Below are 18,562 nucleotides of genomic sequence, written 5' to 3'. Positions count from 1 at the left end.
ATTATTTTAAAAAATCAGAAATATGGATCCATGCTGCATTGTTTATGGATGGCTTTTACTGATTTCGACAGTCGGTGTTTCTCTTTCGTTGAGCATTATTCAAACGTCATCAGGAGGCCCGCCACGATAATCAATAAATCAACCGCAAGATTAAAAAAAACAACTCGATAATTTTGCCGGCCTGGATATCTTGACATGTGCATGCGTGTTTGTTTTCCAAGCTGATGAGAAGAGACATTATTACAGACAGTAAATTTAAATATTCAAAACTAAATTGGTGCCTCAGCGACACAGCACCGCAGCTTCAAAAAATCCCTGGGGAAACCCTGTATTGTCATTACATTCATTTAAAAAATGGTCTCAAAATAATGTTGGCAATAATATCGGACCGTTATCGTCCAGCAAAATGTGTTATCGTGACAGGCAACGACTTGATGCAGCCGTGAATGGAAAGCGTGTGAAAAGAGGTAGTAGTGTTTCCCACACCGTCATATCAGGCTTGAAATACTATCCGTCATTATTGATACAGCAGCCCTCACCAAATTAGCATGGCCGCAGTGTCAAAGCAGCCTGTCAGTTCATAGCGCTGCGTCTGCGTTGCATGCAAATGAAGCTGGTGAACTAGTTAACAATCAGCCATAATTGGCTTCACTTAATGCCGCCAACACATATCAACACATTGTCATGAATTAGTCATGAATTCAGTTTACATTACAAGTCGCTAAAAATCTTTTAGGCCCTGCGTTGAACTCATTTCCATATTCCAACAACAAAAAAAAACAAACAGAATTCATTATTTAGCCTCAATTAGCATACAAAATAACACGTCAAGGTTTTTTGTACAGCGGATGCTGGGTCCTTCAGGGATGCAGAGATGGGATGAGGATATTACGGATGAACAATGGGGCAACGGCGAGCCTCTCACACAAAAGACAGGAGGGCTGGAGAGCCACGCTTGGAGGGAGACAAAAGGGCTTTGGAAGGGGATGAAATGCAGGTGTGCATAAAGGAAATTCATATTCCGGAGAGGACGAATGCCATGGGTGCAAAGGACTGGGGAGTGTTTTAGGAAGTCCACTAAACACCTTTTATTTATTTTTTTTTTTTAGAATTTTGCCCATCATCCACAATCCTTATGTATAAAAACAGCTAAAAAGAGGCAGGTAATTAATGCCGGCTAGAAAGCCTGCTATTAAAAAGCTCCAACAAGGTTTTCTATCCATGCCGTGAGAATGTACTAGCAGGTACATTTGGGATAACATTTTAGCTCATTTTAAGCATTTTGGGCGCATTGATTTCACATAGCAACATAGAAAGGAACGCTACACCTAGCGTTCATTTTTCCAAACTCAAAAACAAAAACATAGCAGCAGTGGCGGCAGCTCCAATACGTAGCGTTACCTTTGGCTGGTGGCCTGAGGCCTTGTGAGCAAGTGCGTAGTGAAGCTAGTCGCTAGCTGGCTAGTAGCTAGCCGGTGCGGTGTGGCGAGGTGTCACTGTCACAGTAACGTAGTTCTTGGGCGTAACAGTGTTAATAACAATAATAGTAACAATGTCGCCGTAGCTTGGTTGATATGCAGCTCACGTGATGGAAATGAAGCGCTGTTGGCGCTTTTTGGAGGTTTTTTGAGAAGGCTTTACAGGTGGAATAGGTGCGTCCCATTACGTGCATTCTTAGCTGCCTCTTTTTAGCTGTTTTTTTTATCTTTAGAACGCACAGTCCATGCCTCACATAAGGATTGTGGATGATGGGCAAAATTCCAAAAAAAAGTACACTTTTCCTTTAAGGTGCAATCATGTCTCTTTGGCTTTGTATCGACGGAAGTGCGGGAGGGAGACGGAGAAACTGGGGGACAGAGAGGTGATAATTGGCAATATGCTTAGCTGGCACGGAGCCTGCAACCCGTCCAAGCAGGGCATACAAACAACCACACACACACACACGGCAATGTTACACGCCAGGATGAACATTAGCTTCTGCAAAGCCCAGCTCCCACCTTTGCACACACGCCAACACACAGGTAGATTGACATTAGAGGAAAACCAATCCCGAGCTTTCTCCCGTGGAATACTAATACGGCTGCCCTTGCCAGTTGACCTCTCATAGGCCAAACAGGCTGTCCGTCAAACTAATGGGGCGGAACGCTGGCATATTGCTTCCCCACAATCCCTCAGCAGAGCCAGGACACTCATTTACCTCAGTCAGCTTGTTGCCAAGGCAACATTTCGGATGGGGCTTGGTGGTAGATACAAGTGCATGCAGCTCACACCCGCACACACACGTACACGCAACTTGTTAAACCCACACGTGAACACACACACACACACACACACACACACACACAGCGATGTCACGGGGTAAATTTATGTATGCGGCTGAGACACTGACAAGCACTGCTTCAGCTCTCATCCCCGCACCCCAAAACCAATCTTCTGCTCTGCCTTCATTCACAATACATGCTCTCTGCTTCATTTTTTGGGGGGCGGGGGGGTAGAGGCAAAGAGACAAGCCTCACACAGAAAGCGTCAAGGGTGCAGTAGAGCTCAGGCACTTCCAGCGCCAGGTATCAAACCTTTGATTAGAAATGTCAACGTGCATAAATTCAAGCGGGAGAGAAGCACGGAAACAAGATATTCTTTCACTGACTAAATTAAAATAAGTAAAAAAAAAGTAAGATGTAATTTGTAAATCCCGTAGGATGTGGGCAAATAGAAAAGGCAGGAACAAGTGTGTTAATGGCTGGTGAACATCCGAACACTGTTTGATCAGGAGGTTATTACTGATGTACCGCATCGCACAAGACGGGTGGGCGAAGGAGGTGGGCTGAATAGGTGATTTGCTGCTAGTCTGACTTGAGATATATTTGTGTAGTAAAGCCTGAAGATGAGCCTGTGGATTCTTTCTCTATCCCAATAAAACCCTTGTGTGCTTTATGCATGTTAAATGAGTCAAGAGAAGATTACCAACCAGGAAATGCAAGTCAGTGCCCGAGGCAGTGGGAGAGAGCGAGAGACGGGGGGGGGGGGGTGTTGCTATTATTTTGTGTCAAATGATTTGTGACTTGTGATGGCTGCTTGGATGCAAGGTTGATAGAAAATGTGTGTAACTTGAAAAAAAGCTCATTCCCATCTCATTGGACACCCCGAATATGACTAAATGTGGGCACTCTCGCTGGCCAAACAGCTTTTCCTAATCCGGCTGAGGGCAAAATCTCTGATTTAAATAAATGACGTGGAGAACATTTTGAGAATGACAACGAGTATTGGTAGCACGCGGGCCTGGTGGTTAACATGTTGGCCACACAGTCAGGAGATCTGGAAGATCTGGCTTTGTACCGCCGTTTGGGCTTCTCTGTGAGGGGTTTGCATGTTCCCCCCGGGTACTGTGGCTCGGTCACCTGGAGACTCTAATGGTCCACAGGTATGAATGTGAGTGTGAATGGTTGTTTGTCTATACGTGCCCTGCAGTTGGCTGGTGGCCGGTCCAGGGCGTACCCTGCCTCTCGCCAAAGTCAGCTGGGATAGGTTCCAGCACACCCCCGTGACCCTGGTGAGGACAAGTGGCAAGTATTGCTTTCCTGCTTCAGTGTTGTTGTTCCCTAAGCCACTTAGTTGTGAAAGTTCCCTTTGGACGAGGCTTCATTTGGCACCGAATTGTTCTTGGATGGTTGGGAGAAGATGCTTTGGGAGGTTGTTTTGGTGTCATTCTTTATTCATAGGAAAATTGTGAGCGAGCCCACTCTCTTACACCCGCACATGGATGCTTGCAGGATGCTTTGCTGTTGGCGTGACACAGGACTGATGGTAGCGCTTTTTTCTGGATGCCACAAACAATCAGAAGGACGATCCATCAGAGAAAATGGTCTTCAGGAGGCCAACACCTGCATCTTTTGCAGAATACCAGTCTGTCCCTGATGTTTCTCCTGGAGAGACGTGGCTTCTACGTCTGCGTTCACACTGCATGTGCGATGCCGAATTCAGATTTTTTTGTTTAAATCTGATATTTTCACGTGGTCGTTCCATGAACGAAAAAAAAAAAAAGTGACTTGTCAGACACACAAAATGACGTGTTCCCAGTCGGGCTTGCTGAAAGCACAAAGTCTGATTTCCAGCATCAAGGCTAGACTTTGGACAAAACCGATCACTGAGACAAATAGTTAAAAAATAGTATAATATGGGACGTTTAAGACTTCCATGGAGGAAGCACAGCCCACAGCCCAGTGGAGGCTTATTGACCTGGACTTTGACATCAATGACTCGGGACTTGACTTGGACTTTAGTGAGTGTGTTGAGTTAAATGTGTCCCCATTCCAAATATTCAACTAGCGTGACCGTTATTAGGACTTCCAACAGGACACCACATGTTCCCACAGAATCTGCCTCATTAACGTCCGGTGGGGTCCGCCAACAAACAACGAGGGCGTGGCTTACGTTTGTGTGAGAGGCAGACTGCTGGAGAGTGATCACTGATAACATGACTAACATGATCATTTCACTTGTATGAGGTTGGTATTTTATTTGGCAAACACTAAACAGCGCTTAGGAGTTGTAAGGACTCGAAATTTTCAAGCCTACGACTTTGGTCTTGACTCAAAATGTCTTGTCTTGACTTGAGACTTGACATGAGACTTACTTGAAACCTGCAAAACACGGACTTACACAATACTTCCGTCAGAATGATAATGGAATGACTGAACAGCAAGAAGGCTTCAGCCCTCCTGTGTAGCGCTAGCATGTTAGGTTAATGGAAGACTAAACTGTCAGCTGACTTGAACTGACATCTTACTTCAAGTCAGTTGTGACGGGATGACCCTGAACAGGTTAAGCGATATAGAAAATGGACAGCTGGATGAGATTGGAGCGTATGTTGCGGCAACAGGGGATTATACTCCTCTATCTCCTGATCTCATAATCTTCAAGAGACATTGACAATGGTCTGGAGCACCCTGCTAGCCTTCAGTAGGGGTCATGCAGTCCTCACAAGTTTCGTGGACCACGAAGGAGTGAAGAACAGTGGCGATTGCTCATTAACTACAAGTGAAGCTGAACTTCCCCTTTTCATTGAATAAAGTATTTGGCCAAATCTGTGTTGTTAAACTTAAATGTGTAGACTTAAAACTGCATTAACAGTGCGCTTAATTGAGTATGACGCGATCCCTCGGCAGCAGCATGGACGCTATGCTAAATCCCCATTGAAGCTCCAGCTGCAGCTCATGAGAGCTCACAGCGAGAAAGTAAGACCCTTACTGGATAAAACGGCACAAAAAAAAAATCACTTCCAGGTAAGCTGAGCTTCACTGGGGGTCTCCGGCTCAAGGGCGCTCCTTGATTGAGGAGTCAGGGGGAGTTTTTCCCCTCCCTTTCCCCGTGTGATGCAGTCATACAGTAATTTTCTCACTTCGTACACACTACATTGTAAGTAAACGACATAATCCCATCGTATTTGAGTTTTGCTCGTTCGCTAGTTCACAAGATCACAAGATCTCGTGTCGCAAGATCACACGAAAACGTGACAAGATTTCTCGTTCCAAAAAAAAATGTCTCATGGGCACTTGGCCTGGGACGATAATGAATTCATCACACAATAAATAACTGAAAATGAACTGGATCATTTTGCCAGCCTTAATATATTGCCATGTGCCGTGTGTCTGTTTTCCTCGTCTGCTGCCTCCAAACAGGCATGGACGTGTACGCCCGTGGCCCGTTTGTCTATGAAAAAGCACACAGCCGTACGTTAGCTGGATGTTTGAGTTGGTCACCGCATACGGAGGTGTTTAATTGTGTGGCGTTGCAACTGTTGCACTTCGCCGACCGCTCTTTTTTTTGTGCAAAATTTCAGCTAAACGTTTGAGCGCCGTCGCACACAGTTCATGGTCGAAATGGATGAACACAAACGCTTCCTGCCGCTTCTTCTTTGTTGGCGTTATGTGGCCTTTTTTCCGCTCGGCAGGCTGGTCCGTCATCCAAACCAGGAATCAAAATTTAAAAAAATAAACGATTCTTGGAGAATTGGAATGTTAGCCTCGTTTCCCATGGATGCTCGATGCCCAACCCTACATATACAGCAGACGCCCCTACAACGTAAATAACCCGTTCTGAGAACCTTTATGTTAAAGGGATTTTATGTTATACGAAGCGTAAAATACATGCAAATAGCCTAATCCGTTCCAAGATCTTCCCAAACTCACCCCTTTGGGCCTTCAAAATATTCAAAGTCCACCAAATATGGTGGGAAAATATAAGAAAACGTTAGCATAAACATAGTAGAGTAACATTCCAATATAAAATAAGGTAATAAATAAGATTACTGTAAATGAATAAAACTGAAAAACAAAAACAATCAACTAGTTTAAGGGCGACTACGATGAGGACGGGAGGTTGAAGGGAGAAGCCTGTCTCTCACACAAACTCACGTACGCGCTGTATAAGTCAGCCAATGAGATGCGAGCGTAGGCGGTGCCCCGATCATCAGCCAATGAGAGCGTGAAGCGTCAGAAGGCGTCACCAAGTGTACTCTGTTCATCATGGAAAATGCTTCCCTCTCTCTGTCGCGCGAGCTATTCAAATCCAATTTCTGAACTTGCACCGACTTGAATCTTTACGTTATGTGGAATTTCTTCTGTAATACGATGAAAAACTTTATATAAATTCTTTACGTTCAGTGGAATTTACGTAAAAGGAGGTTTACGTTATGCGAGGTACTACTGTATCCCAAAAATGTTTCACTGCACTTTATTTTGATAAGCATGCGCCGGAATCACTTGTCTGCCTTGCTGGCACTTGCGCATGTGACCAGATACACGACGTTATGCGAGGTACTACTGTACTTGAAATTCCTCCATCTTGGTTATTACACTTCAAATCCATTGCGGTGATATATGAAGACCAAAACGTAAAAACTGTCCAAATACTCAACTCACCACAAGATGTGTGTACGCGTCATCGTCGGTCGCTCATGCTTTTCAATATGTTGATTTCCCGTGTTCAAAGACGGAGAGAGGACATCTTCTTTTTGAATTCCACACTAGAGCAAGAGCATATCATGAATGAGCGCATGCTTGAAAGGTGCTATTGTATCCACTATTGCTACAACACTTTTTAAAGTGTTACGTGATGAAAAGTTGCGCACCCACTCAGCTTCAAGGCCAGTCCATTTACTGGAGTCCTGCCAGCTAAGCAATTGTGAACAAGAGCTGTCGCTTCACTTTCTGAATGTTTCACCTGTTGGTCGTCCACTTTCCCCTCAGTGCTGAGCAGGTAGATGGCAACAGTGAAAATAGGGCTGTCACGAGACTGGGTGCAGGAGAACGAGACGAGACGAGACGAGATTTTAACATAAACTTTAAGAATAGTCCAATAAAAAATGACTGGACAAACAAACTTTCATTTAACTGCGTCACAAAACAATGCAGGTGCATTTTAAAATGTGTGTTGTCCCATAAATTGACACTAAACGATACTGTTGTCAGGAGGTTTGTGGAGAGCAAATAAACCACTAAAGTTGTAATATATAATAAATTATAATGCAATAGTTCCTTTTAATATGTCTATTTTCACTGTTGTGAAGTTGGGGAATTGTCGTTTGTGACATGTATTTTCTCACACGCAATTTGTGCTGTCTAACGTTTGCAGCATTTCTTGAAATTCTGACTTTTCAACTTTATTAAAGAGCATCATTTCATTTGCAACCACTTTCTGTGAACGCACACAATTTTGCGCTGTTCCATTTGTATTTACGTACAAATGTACGTACTCACTGTCGACCAAAGGTCTCAGTGAGTGTTGACTGTTGGGACGAAGGCTCTGAATCCCCAGATGGGAAAACTGGGTCAGGTGGATGCGTTGATTGATGATTAATAAATGATTTATTTATTTACTTATTTAATATCGCAAGACAGTTTTTTTTTTTCGGAACGAGAAATCACGTTCTAATCTCGCGGGATCTTGTGACATCCCTCGTGAATACACAACAATCATTTCCAGTGACTAGGGGTGTGACAGTGAGGGGTGTAATATTCATCATTTCATTTTTCGCTACGGAACACTGCGTGTGGCACGGATGCGTACTGAGTTCCCACGTGGTACGCTTCTCAAGACCGATATGATACTGATAACCGACAACCTTTTTCTGTTTACTTTTTCAAAACGTAGATGTAAGTGTAGGTTGTGCACACCTGGAGGCAAGAAGGACCGCAACAAACGAGGATTGGACCAAGTGTACCTGCTGATTAGTCCTAATGAAATATCCTGGCTTTACTGCTACCGCATCGCTACTATCAGGCGAGTATAGCGAGGAGGGCGGCCCAGCAAAGTGCACCATGTTCGGACACATGCTCCGAGCAGCCGGTGTGCCGCTACGGAATAAAGAGCGGGAGGAGCCACCTGGTGTGGCCCAGCAAGGTGCGCTGTATTCGGGCACGCTCTCCGAGCAGCTGGTGTGATGCCACGGAGGTTTCTGACAAACGTTTTGCACTTTTCAAACGCCGCGGTGCTGGTGTTCCAGGTGGCTGATAAGGTTTCTTGTGTGCTTCGTAGGGTTTCCCCCCACGTAGCGGAGCATTTGGTACAACTAACACGCAAAAAAGTGAATGTTTCTTTAAAAGAGAGCTCAGGGGAAGTTACGACAGGCCGTTGACGTCACAGGCAGGCGAAAAAAGGAGCGCTTGATTGGCTCGCCCGAATGGAGCATTTTTGTAAATGATCAGGTCATGAAGCTATTTTTAATGTTATCTGATTCATCGGCATGACATCATAAATCCCTCATATCGGCCCAATAATGCACCCCAATTAAAATACAGTTCATTGGACAAATATTAACATTTATTTTGTTATCTTGATTCGTTTGTGCCTCCCCTGACTGGAGGTCACCGAGCCTCGCCTTTGGCTAGCGGGAGTCATGCCAAGCGAGAGTGCCCAGGAGCCGGAGCTTGAAAACGTTTCCCTGTTTGGGAACACCATAGATTCCTTTACATCATTATTTTTTCATGTTTCATTTTAAAAATCATGAAAGCTAAGCACTTTTATGTTTTGGAACAGTGACTATGCCGCACCGCTACGCCCCTGCCAGCGACTGATTCATTGCATTTAGCAAACAGGTAAGCTGCTTCCTGAGGTGCTGATAGCAGGCTGACCTTCTGGCTGCAACGTTATTTACTCAAAGTTGCACAACCTGAGGAAATCATTTCAATGCAGCACACATCCCTGAGATACAAATCCACATCCAGTGACCTCGAAGATGAAGCAAAATATAAACTTCAAAGAGGGACAGTGAGAATACTTGCCCCAGAAACATTGGTGCTGTTCAGTCGCACAAAAAACAGACTTCATAGCTGCATTAGCGGGTGAGCGTGTGCAAGCTGAAGCCGTGCCGTAATATTCGCTTTAGAGGAGCAGCAGAACTGAAAAAGAACAAGTCATGGTGGACCACGACATCATCTAAGATGTTCATGAAAATAAAGCTGAAATGATGTTCCGTGTCCAGAAGGAAAAACAAAAAAAGACGAGTAGTAACAGCAATTCCCACCGAGTAATACTCCCGGTCGCCACCAGCCCAGAAAGCTGATTGCAGACAAAGCCAACGTACGCCTTCCTGTTGGCACAATAAACTTTTACACGGGACGTAAGTATGCCTTGTGGCGCTTTAAAGGTTTCGTAAAAGTAATGCTGAGCCCACATGGTTTAATATCAACTATAATTGAAACTGCTGCAGTCACAGCAATTCAGCTAAGGATGGCGGTTGATGTTCCTCGGAAAAAAAAAGATATTTCATGTTGAGAATATATTCATATTCATTTTTAAAAAATAATAATTTTCTCAGTCTGAAATTGTTCCCAGGTTGAAAGTGTTTTTTCCTGATGGGCTCTCAACGCACCACAGCCATCCATGCCCAGGTGCTCCATCCACAGCAAATAAACTCCTCACTCCAATAAGACGCGATACGATAGCACCTGCATTTGGTCAGTAAACCCATGAATAAATCGATAAATTAAGAAATAGGAGCCATGAACTCACAGCAAAGCCAAGAAAGTGACAAATTCACAACAATCACACAATAATAACAACAGTGGTAACTACCGCATGTTATAACACACAAACAAAAATGTGCCACGAGTAGGCCTGCCACGATAATCAATAAGTCAATTAATCATACGATCAATAAAAACAAACTCGATCATTTTGCCCGCCTCGATAAATTGACAAATTGTTTTCCTCCTCCGTCTCCACCAAACTGGATGACAACAGGGTTCACTCGTGCATCTGTCTCAGCACCGGGGGGGGGGGTTCAGCGGAAGGAACGGGGTGAGTGAACCCCCCTGTCAGTCGTTCAATCTCGTTGTGCCCGTGGGCGCTAGCCAGAGTTCTGCAGCCTGCAAGTGAGAAAATGCAAATATGACGGACGGCACAAAAGCGACGGTTTCCGAGGCGAATGCCCCAGTGGGACAATATTTCGGACAAAGAAGAGGAACACGACCAACTTGCATGCACACCACCAACACGACCATCCTGTCCAGTTTTCCCAACTGGGGGGAAAAAGTGCTTCCTGAGGCGTTTGGTGGGCAAAGCAAACATAAACACAACTGAGAAAGATGGCGCACGCTCACAGAGTGTTGGCTCGACGTCAAGCCTTCCTGCTAAGGAACAAAACCCAACGTTCATGATTGGTTCAAGTGCAACTTTGTTTACAAAAACTTGATTCACCATTTTATTTATTCTTCTGTGTGGTTTTTATTGGGGCGTTTTCTTTCTTAATAGAGACAGGGTCTGTTTGTTTTTGGTTATGATTTTTATTTAAGTGCAATTTCAGCTAAAAAGAGATTGAAAGTACATTTTATTTTCACAGTTTTATTTTTCCATGTATTATGTTGTTTAATTTATTTTATTTAAAAGCTCTTAACGTTCCAATTGCAATATTAAATTCAAGTTTCTTGCTTTTGATACGGTGTACTTGCATTATTATGCCATATAATATCCTTGCATTCGTGGAAAAACGGTCTCAAAATAATGTTGACAATAATATCGTTTATAATATCATTTATCGGCAATAATTTGTAGGACAATTATCGTCCAGCAAAAGGCCTAGCCACAGGCCTAGCCACAAGTTGTTTGGACTGCCAGTAAGTAACACGGACAGCTGCAAAATAAAAGACCAGTGAGCAGCCATCGCTGCTTGTTTAGCCCTGGAATGAAACCCCATACTACTATTCTAAGATTCCTACAATAGATCTAGTCCAAAAATTTGGATTTACTTCCTGAAACTGACAGATGGACTGCAAGATAGGACAGAAAGTCCAGTGACGGCACCCCATGTTTTGCCAGCTATTCAGGTCCAGAACACTTCCAGGTGACATGGGCAACCTGGTGCAAGCGCAGCTATGAACGCAGGCAAAGAAAGTGACATATTCACAACGATGGTACCGTTGACGGATACTGTGTTGTGAGGCGTTTGATATGTTTTACTGGCAGTGACAGCCGCTGACAGCTATCAGCTTGCTCTTTGCATCGTGCACAGAGCTGAGGATGAAAGTCTCGAAGCAATTTGGCATGAAAAGCTATATTATTATCCTAAGGCTCGTATTGACGCTGCCATCAAATATGAGCCTTTGGATTTATTTTGGTACGCTACAATAGCCTAGCTAGCGCATCATAACAAGTCAGATAGGAATTAGCACTGCATTAGCCACCAGCACTATGCCTACTATGGAGCATAAAAGCAGAAGAAATGTAAGACTTTTGCACGTTCGAAACAGGAGCATAATAAGAGGGAATGCGTTGTACTGATTGGGAACCTCTGGGTGGGACGGTCACTTGCTCCGCCTCTTCCACACACCTAAAACACAGCCATTGCAGGACGGAAATAACAAGACTAACATGTGCTTTGGTGTCATGAACACTAAGCCCTGAGCATTTGAACTCTGTTGCTACCCAAAACAGCAGCATCTATCAAACACATCACAGCTCCTTTCACATTGCCGATATGGGCTGCAAAACGGGGGGACCCAGTTGACAGGGTCTGGGTGAATGCGTATCAGCACAGGAGTGCGACGTTCAACACCAAACACTCGCTTCTCACGCTGTTATGTTAAAAACAAGCACAGTCGTTCCTCGCCAGCCACTTTTTCTAAAGAGACAACTCATAAATGACTGCTGTGAAGTGCTTGACTCCAGCCTATTATTACTTGAACTATGCGCATATTTCATCAAATCTGACATATTCTTGGCCTACATTAAGCATTTTCAAGCATAAAAATGGCTAAATGAACGAAAATACAAACACAAGGCAGGTACAAGCAGCCAAAATGAGTTTTCTCCGTAGGGTGGCTGGGCTCTCCCTGAGAGGTAAGGTGAGAAGTTCTGTCATCCAGGAGAGACTCGCAGTAGAACCACTGCTTGTCTGAGGTGGCTCAGGCATCTGGTCAGGATGCCTCCCGGACGCCTCCCTGGGGAGGTGTTCAGGGCACGTCTGACCAGTAGGAGGCCTCCGGGAAGACTTGGGACACGTTGGACACGTTGGGTTCCTGCACAAGCATGGAAGGCAGGGAATTTGATTTTTGAAAATTTCCAAGGCTGGAAAAGTATGTAAAATGGAAACTCAAATATGGAAAAATATTCATGTTTCCAAGACTGCTACCATTGCTGTCTTTTCTAAAAGATGAAATTCTGAATAACTAGAAATGTACAATTTTGGTAGAAATTGCGTGTTAATGATGGCGATGCTGACGCTGCACTCGCTGTTGAATCTCACGCCCAAAGCCTGACGAGCGGATGCTGGACTGAAATGTTGTAGCCAGCATGCTAACTGTTCGAACACCTACTATAATAGTGCTAAGTGTTTATGTAGAGTAACAACATGCTAGCAATGGTAACATGCTAACTGTGCTAACCATCCTATCACATAAAAAGAAAACACCAAGTGTCTAAGTTTATGTCTATGAAAATAGCAAAAAACCTAACATGCTAATTTGAGCACTGTAGCAATGCTAACATGCTAACTGTTAGCATGCTAACACCTAAAATGAAAACACTGTCTATGTAAGTTTATACCTTTGAAAATAGCAAAAAAGCTAACATGCTAATGTTAACATGCTAGCAATGCTAACATGCTAGGTGTTAGCATGCTAACACATAACATAATAACGTTTCATCATCATGTATGTTTATACTTATTAAAGTGGCTTGAATGCTGACATGCTAATGTTAGCATACTAACAATGCCAACAACATTAGCATGCTAACACTGAACACATCAAAACACAGTGTCTACGTAAGTTTAAACATTTGCAAATAGCAAATAATCTAACATGATAGCACTAAATGTCTAAATAAGTTAATACCAGAATAAAATGCTAACATGGAAAATGTAAGCATGCTAACATCTAACATGAAAACACTGAGGTAGGTCACTCCCCAGAGAACAAAAAAATCAGGCAAAAAAACTAAGTTGGAAATGTATCTCGTTAGTCAAAAGTCTTTTTTTAATCCTGATTTCAAATATTTTAATCATAGTTAAATGTTAGAGTTTTTGCGGTTTTGTCCCGTCCTGTCCTTCGGAAAGAAACCCACTGGTGAAACACTGAAAAGAGAGATAATCTGGTGAATAAATGAGCCAGCGCACCCGGTGGGCATAAAAAATGGTTCATTTCCTGCCCTTGAGTTTGCCGTTGATGTTCAGACGATGCCGAGCCCTCCTCTCGGCCGCAGTGTCAAAACAGTGCAGGCAGGTGTGTGTTTGATGTGAATGGCTGTTGACCAGCTACCCTTGAGAGAAAAGAAGCTTTTGTTGTCTCAACTTTTGATGAAAAACACGCTCAGGCTGAATGAATGCACGCGTTTGGTCGTCAGTGAGGATGTTCACCAAGCATTTGTTATTACTTTTTATGACATGACGCTGCTTGTGCAATCCCCCGTGGCTGCCTCCCAAGCGCTATTGGACCTTCTTTGCTTTGTCGTCATCCCCCTCCCAGCTTTCTTTTTGTGCTCCAGCCGCCCCCCCGCTGCCTAATTAACACCTACCTCCAGCTCTGTCTGCCTTAGCAATGCCCTGAGGACAGGAGGTGGAAAGAGAGAGGGTGAAATAAATGCGCTAACTGATGATATAAATCACATTTTAGGCTGAATGACACGCGTGGATGCTGCGGTTGAGGGATTCAGGAGCCAAATTAAAACAGATGCAGCGGTTCAATTTAAAAGCACCTAACCGCTACAGTAACTAACCCAGAGCGAAGAACATAAACAAGTTTAATGAATTCACAGGGTGCAAATGAATGTGCTGGTGAACGTGTCCGTGTGTGTGTGTGTGTGTGTGTGTGTGTGTGTGCTCGACCTCTAGAAAGCATCTGTCTTTGTAGACCCATCAGGGACTTTGAGGACAACATCAAACGACACCCGCTGGAGCGCATCGATGCGCATGTACTCTATGTGTGAACTACCAAAGAGACTTGTTCATTTTGATGGCTCCGGGCTGCTTGGTGTGTATCCGTGAGTGCTTTATGTGTGAGGATATACGGTAGACATGAACACTTCATGCTTCAGACAAACACGCTGCATCTTTGGAGGCATGCAAATGCACAGGCGCTAGGTGTGTAGCGCTACACCATTATCACTGTTAACATGGTACCTAGCTCGGTATCAAGGTAAGGGGACAACACTGCTGAGCTTTTGTGTCAACAGCTGCTGCTCGAGTCCTGAGGTGATGACGCAACTCCCCACTAATGCATTCCACTTCAGAGCAATTTCAAGCCATAAAAATGGCCACAAGGTGGCAGAAGTGCATTTGGTAAGATCTCGTCAGGGATCGTGTGGGCAGCAAAAACACACATGACAGGAAGGAGGAAGTGAGAGCGTGTGGAGGAGTGTAGCGTGCACAAGGTTACGCACTGTAGGGAAATTTAGCGCGTGCACACGCGCATGCGCACACGCGTGCACACGCATGGTTCAGTTCCAAAAGTGAAAATTGTAAGTACTTGATGGTGTTATATTTGTACATAAACTGTTATTTTGATGTAAAACAACCCTTTTGTGTTGTTTATGTTGGTATAGTTACCCACAGGCCATCAGGCTTCTCAACGAAGCACTCACACACTCATAGCACTTTATTTATTTATTTATTCATTTGTTTATTTATTTATTTATTCACTTATTTGTTTATTTATTTGTTTGTTTGTATTCATGTCTCTTTTGTTGTTGTTGCTTAAGTTATTGGTATTTCTGTTTATGATGTTCTTATTCATTTTCTTGTGTTTTTCTTGTGTTTTTCTTTCTCTTCTTGGGAGAATGAACAGAACAAGAATTTCATTGCGTAGCAGAACCGCCTGTTTTGCTGTGCACATGACAATAAAACTCTTCAATCTTGAATAGTTGTTGAGATATCTGAGATGTCACAAAAGCAAAAAATATTTGTGTCAAAGTGAAAGTTATGCTTGAAATGTATCTTTTGACAAAAAGCTGGTTGTCACCCTTTTGTAGTTGGGAGCTGATATTTTCCTGAAACTTAGCTATGTTCAACTGCTTGGGCAAGACTCTTCACCTGCCTCGCCCCCAGAGCGCTTGGTGATGGCCGGAGAGGCCGTTACACTTCCTGTCCCTCACTTAATGCGTTCTTCATGCATCCCTCACTTAATGGAACTCGGTACACAGAAATCTGCCGATGAATGCCAGCGCACTCCTAACAAGCCTGCATTCATGCATGCCCGTGTGTCGCTGCACAACGAGGTAGGTAGGTCACCATGGCGACAGTGAACACACTTTGACAGGAAAGTTGAAGTGATTGGGTCACTTGGAATTTGCATATTTGTGGAGAGTGCAGCATTAGTAGAAGAGATTTATTACAAGTATCGATTAACCGGGGACGCCCGACATCACGCGCACGTCGCAAAGCACTGAGTCGACAATACACTGAAAAACGGCTGCTTATAAGCTCAACACTCCACACCCATTAATGACTATCGACTGCACGCACCCTCGAGCGGGAAAAGACAGACATGGAAAGAGCAAACTGCCACCAAACATCAGCAAGTGGTCAACTGTGATGCATCCGACGATGAAAAGGTGACCATTTTTAAATGACTACTAAGCCCATCGTGCACTTGAAACCAAAGCTTAGACAGGCTGGGACTTACCTCCACCTCCTCCGAGCAGAGTCTGGTTGGCTGAAACAAGAGCGAAGATGAATGAATTAGCATCAATCATCGCACACGAGTCCAGTCATCAAAATAATGGCAGCAGTCTCCTTAGATCCGTGCGTCTTTTGCTTGAATCAAGCAAACTTGCTCTCAGGTGTTTGATCAAGTGCCCAATAGTAACAATGACTGGGACTTGGATCTTGAAGTAGGAATGGCATCAGAGAACACATCATTCAAACGCCAATCTCGTTGTGACACATGAAACAAGATTGCCTGACCATTTCCTTTGTGCATTCAAGCTAGTTCTAACGTTAAAGTACAAAAACTAATAATGGGCTTCCATTCATCTTTCAGAGGAATTTCGGTCTTGATCCAAATAAAAGAGCAGATCATTGCGAGAGACGCTGTTTTCCTCAATTTCTTGGTGAACAAAGCATGAATGCCAAGATTCAGATGTTTACAGTCATGGAAACCATGATTAGACCTCCCTTGTTTCCTCAGTTCCTTGTTCTTTTTCATACCTTCATTTGGGCAAATGTAACAATGACAACAAAAACAGCTCATAAGAGGTACATTGTTTGGCAGTGCAGTGCTAGAGCTATTCATGTAGGAACTTCACTGACTTTGGTTATTATCAAGAAAAGCATGGAAGTCGCTGGACATCAGCTCTTAAATTCAACTCTTATGATCTCTATTTGTTATCATCATGCAGGTTTGGATGTTTTTTTTCCCTGAATAATAAAAAGTTTCATTTAAAAAGTGCATTTTGTGTTCAGTTGTGTTGTCATTGACTAATATTTACATTTGTTTGATGATCTGAAATGTTAAGTTTGACAAACATGCAAATAAGAGATCAGGAAGGGGGCGAACGCTTTTTCACACTCTATCACGTTTTTGAAAAAGCGTGATAGAGTGAAGCCGCGTAATTCATTGGAGAATCACCTGCTATCAGTTTGCATGCAAAAAATCATTGAAGATGCTTACAAAGAAGCCAAGCAGTTTTGCATTTTGCTCCCTTACTGTTCTGCAGATGAACCAAAGCGCGACCTTAAAACGAAGCGTGATTATGCTGTCGTGTTACACCCTAGCAACTGAATCACCTGGCGTTGCAGGTGGCGTTCAGCAGCTAATAAGAAGCAGCAGGCTCCTCGTCCCATCAGCGAGTGCTGAGCAGCACTGCGTAATATGAGCAAGCGGCTCCACTGCCTGCAAAGCTAATAATAAGAAGAATAAAGTCACGCTGGGTGTACACTCCGAAGGAAACATAAACACCTTCCAAGGAAGCAATCGGCAAACAATACTCTTCAGTTTGCCAACAAGCATACTGTGGCTTTTTGTCTGAATAACAAGAAGCTAACAATGGCTGCAATAACAGTCAGCAAGTCGTGCTTTTTCCCAAGCAGGCCAATGCAAGACTGATGCAAGTGACCTCCACGGCCAAACTATTATCTCCCTCCCTTCCACGCAAGTCAACGCACACCAAGTTTGTCATTTGCTATTATTACAAAACGGCAGCTCAAAAAAGGCACTTTGCGTTCCAAAACTCTTCACTTCTTGCTCTGCGTATAGCTGCTGTGACATTTATAGAAATATACGTTAAGGGCTCCGTAAGGGATGGTAAAGTCTCATCTCACAAGAGACCCTCCCGCTTTGAGTAAGCCAAGTGCCGATTGCACGCCATGCATCACGCACGTTGGTCCAAGAGATGAAAATCCCACCGCTGTCTTTATTTGTCAGGGTTACTCCACTCTTCATCGTGTTCACCATCCCCGATGCCTCATTCATTTTATTAACGCTTCATTTTCTTTTGCTGGTGTACTGCTTATGTGCTCTAATTTAGAAACAGACATCCAGAATGGACTTTATTTACTGTGACTGCGTGAGAATTCTGTATTTCAGCTGCTCGTCTGTTCGAGAGCTGCTGGATCCGATAAAGTACAACTCAGTCTAAAACGGAACATAAAACACCTCTGGTGTGTCTGCAGGTCATCCTCTCATGATGACTGGCTTCTGGCATAGAAGGTTCCAAAAATGACCACTGACTTTCCATGGGACCTACCCAAAGGAGGGCTCGCCAAAAATGTTGACAAATCATAAAAATTAAAGGTAAATTTGGTGTAATTTACAGACCAAAAATAGTTAGGGATGTCCGATAATATCGGTGTGCCGATATTATCGGACATCCCATGCCATAAAATGCATAAAAATGTAATATCGGTAGATATCTGTATCAGGTGTATTCTCTATAATGAAAACCATTTTAAAAAATCATGTTAAAACCCGTCTTTGGAAAAGCACAAACAGCTTTTCTATGCTCTAACTATGAAAATATTAGATTTATTGATATTGTCGGGTCTGGAACCAATGAAGCGCCATAAACGAGGCTTTACCATATTACATTTATAAAAGCACAATTCTTTGATGCTGTATTTGTATTGGAGCTC

At 43.5% G+C, this 18,562-nt stretch overlaps 1 protein-coding gene across 5 annotated transcripts in view; it reads right to left on the bottom strand.

Annotated features, from left to right (window-relative positions):
- macrod1 (mono-ADP ribosylhydrolase 1) overlaps positions 1–18,562 on the bottom strand; it is a 178,248-nt gene that overhangs the window by 43,464 nt on the left and 116,222 nt on the right. For 4 of the 5 annotated variants that reach the window (XM_054791180.1, XM_054791178.1, XM_054791179.1 and 1 more), the window contains exon 4: positions 16,116–16,145. The exons of the other annotated variant lie outside the window; for it this stretch is intronic. In XM_054791180.1, coding sequence (XP_054647155.1) covers positions 16,116–16,145 — 30 coding nt within the window. The remainder of the gene's footprint in view (positions 1–16,115; positions 16,146–18,562) is intronic. 5 annotated transcript variants of the gene reach the window in all.

Source organism: Dunckerocampus dactyliophorus, chromosome 11 (assembly GCF_027744805.1).
Source record: "Dunckerocampus dactyliophorus isolate RoL2022-P2 chromosome 11, RoL_Ddac_1.1, whole genome shotgun sequence".
Lineage (NCBI taxonomy): Eukaryota > Metazoa > Chordata > Actinopteri > Syngnathiformes > Syngnathidae > Dunckerocampus > Dunckerocampus dactyliophorus.
This window is presented reverse-complemented; position numbering and strand designations above follow the sequence as displayed.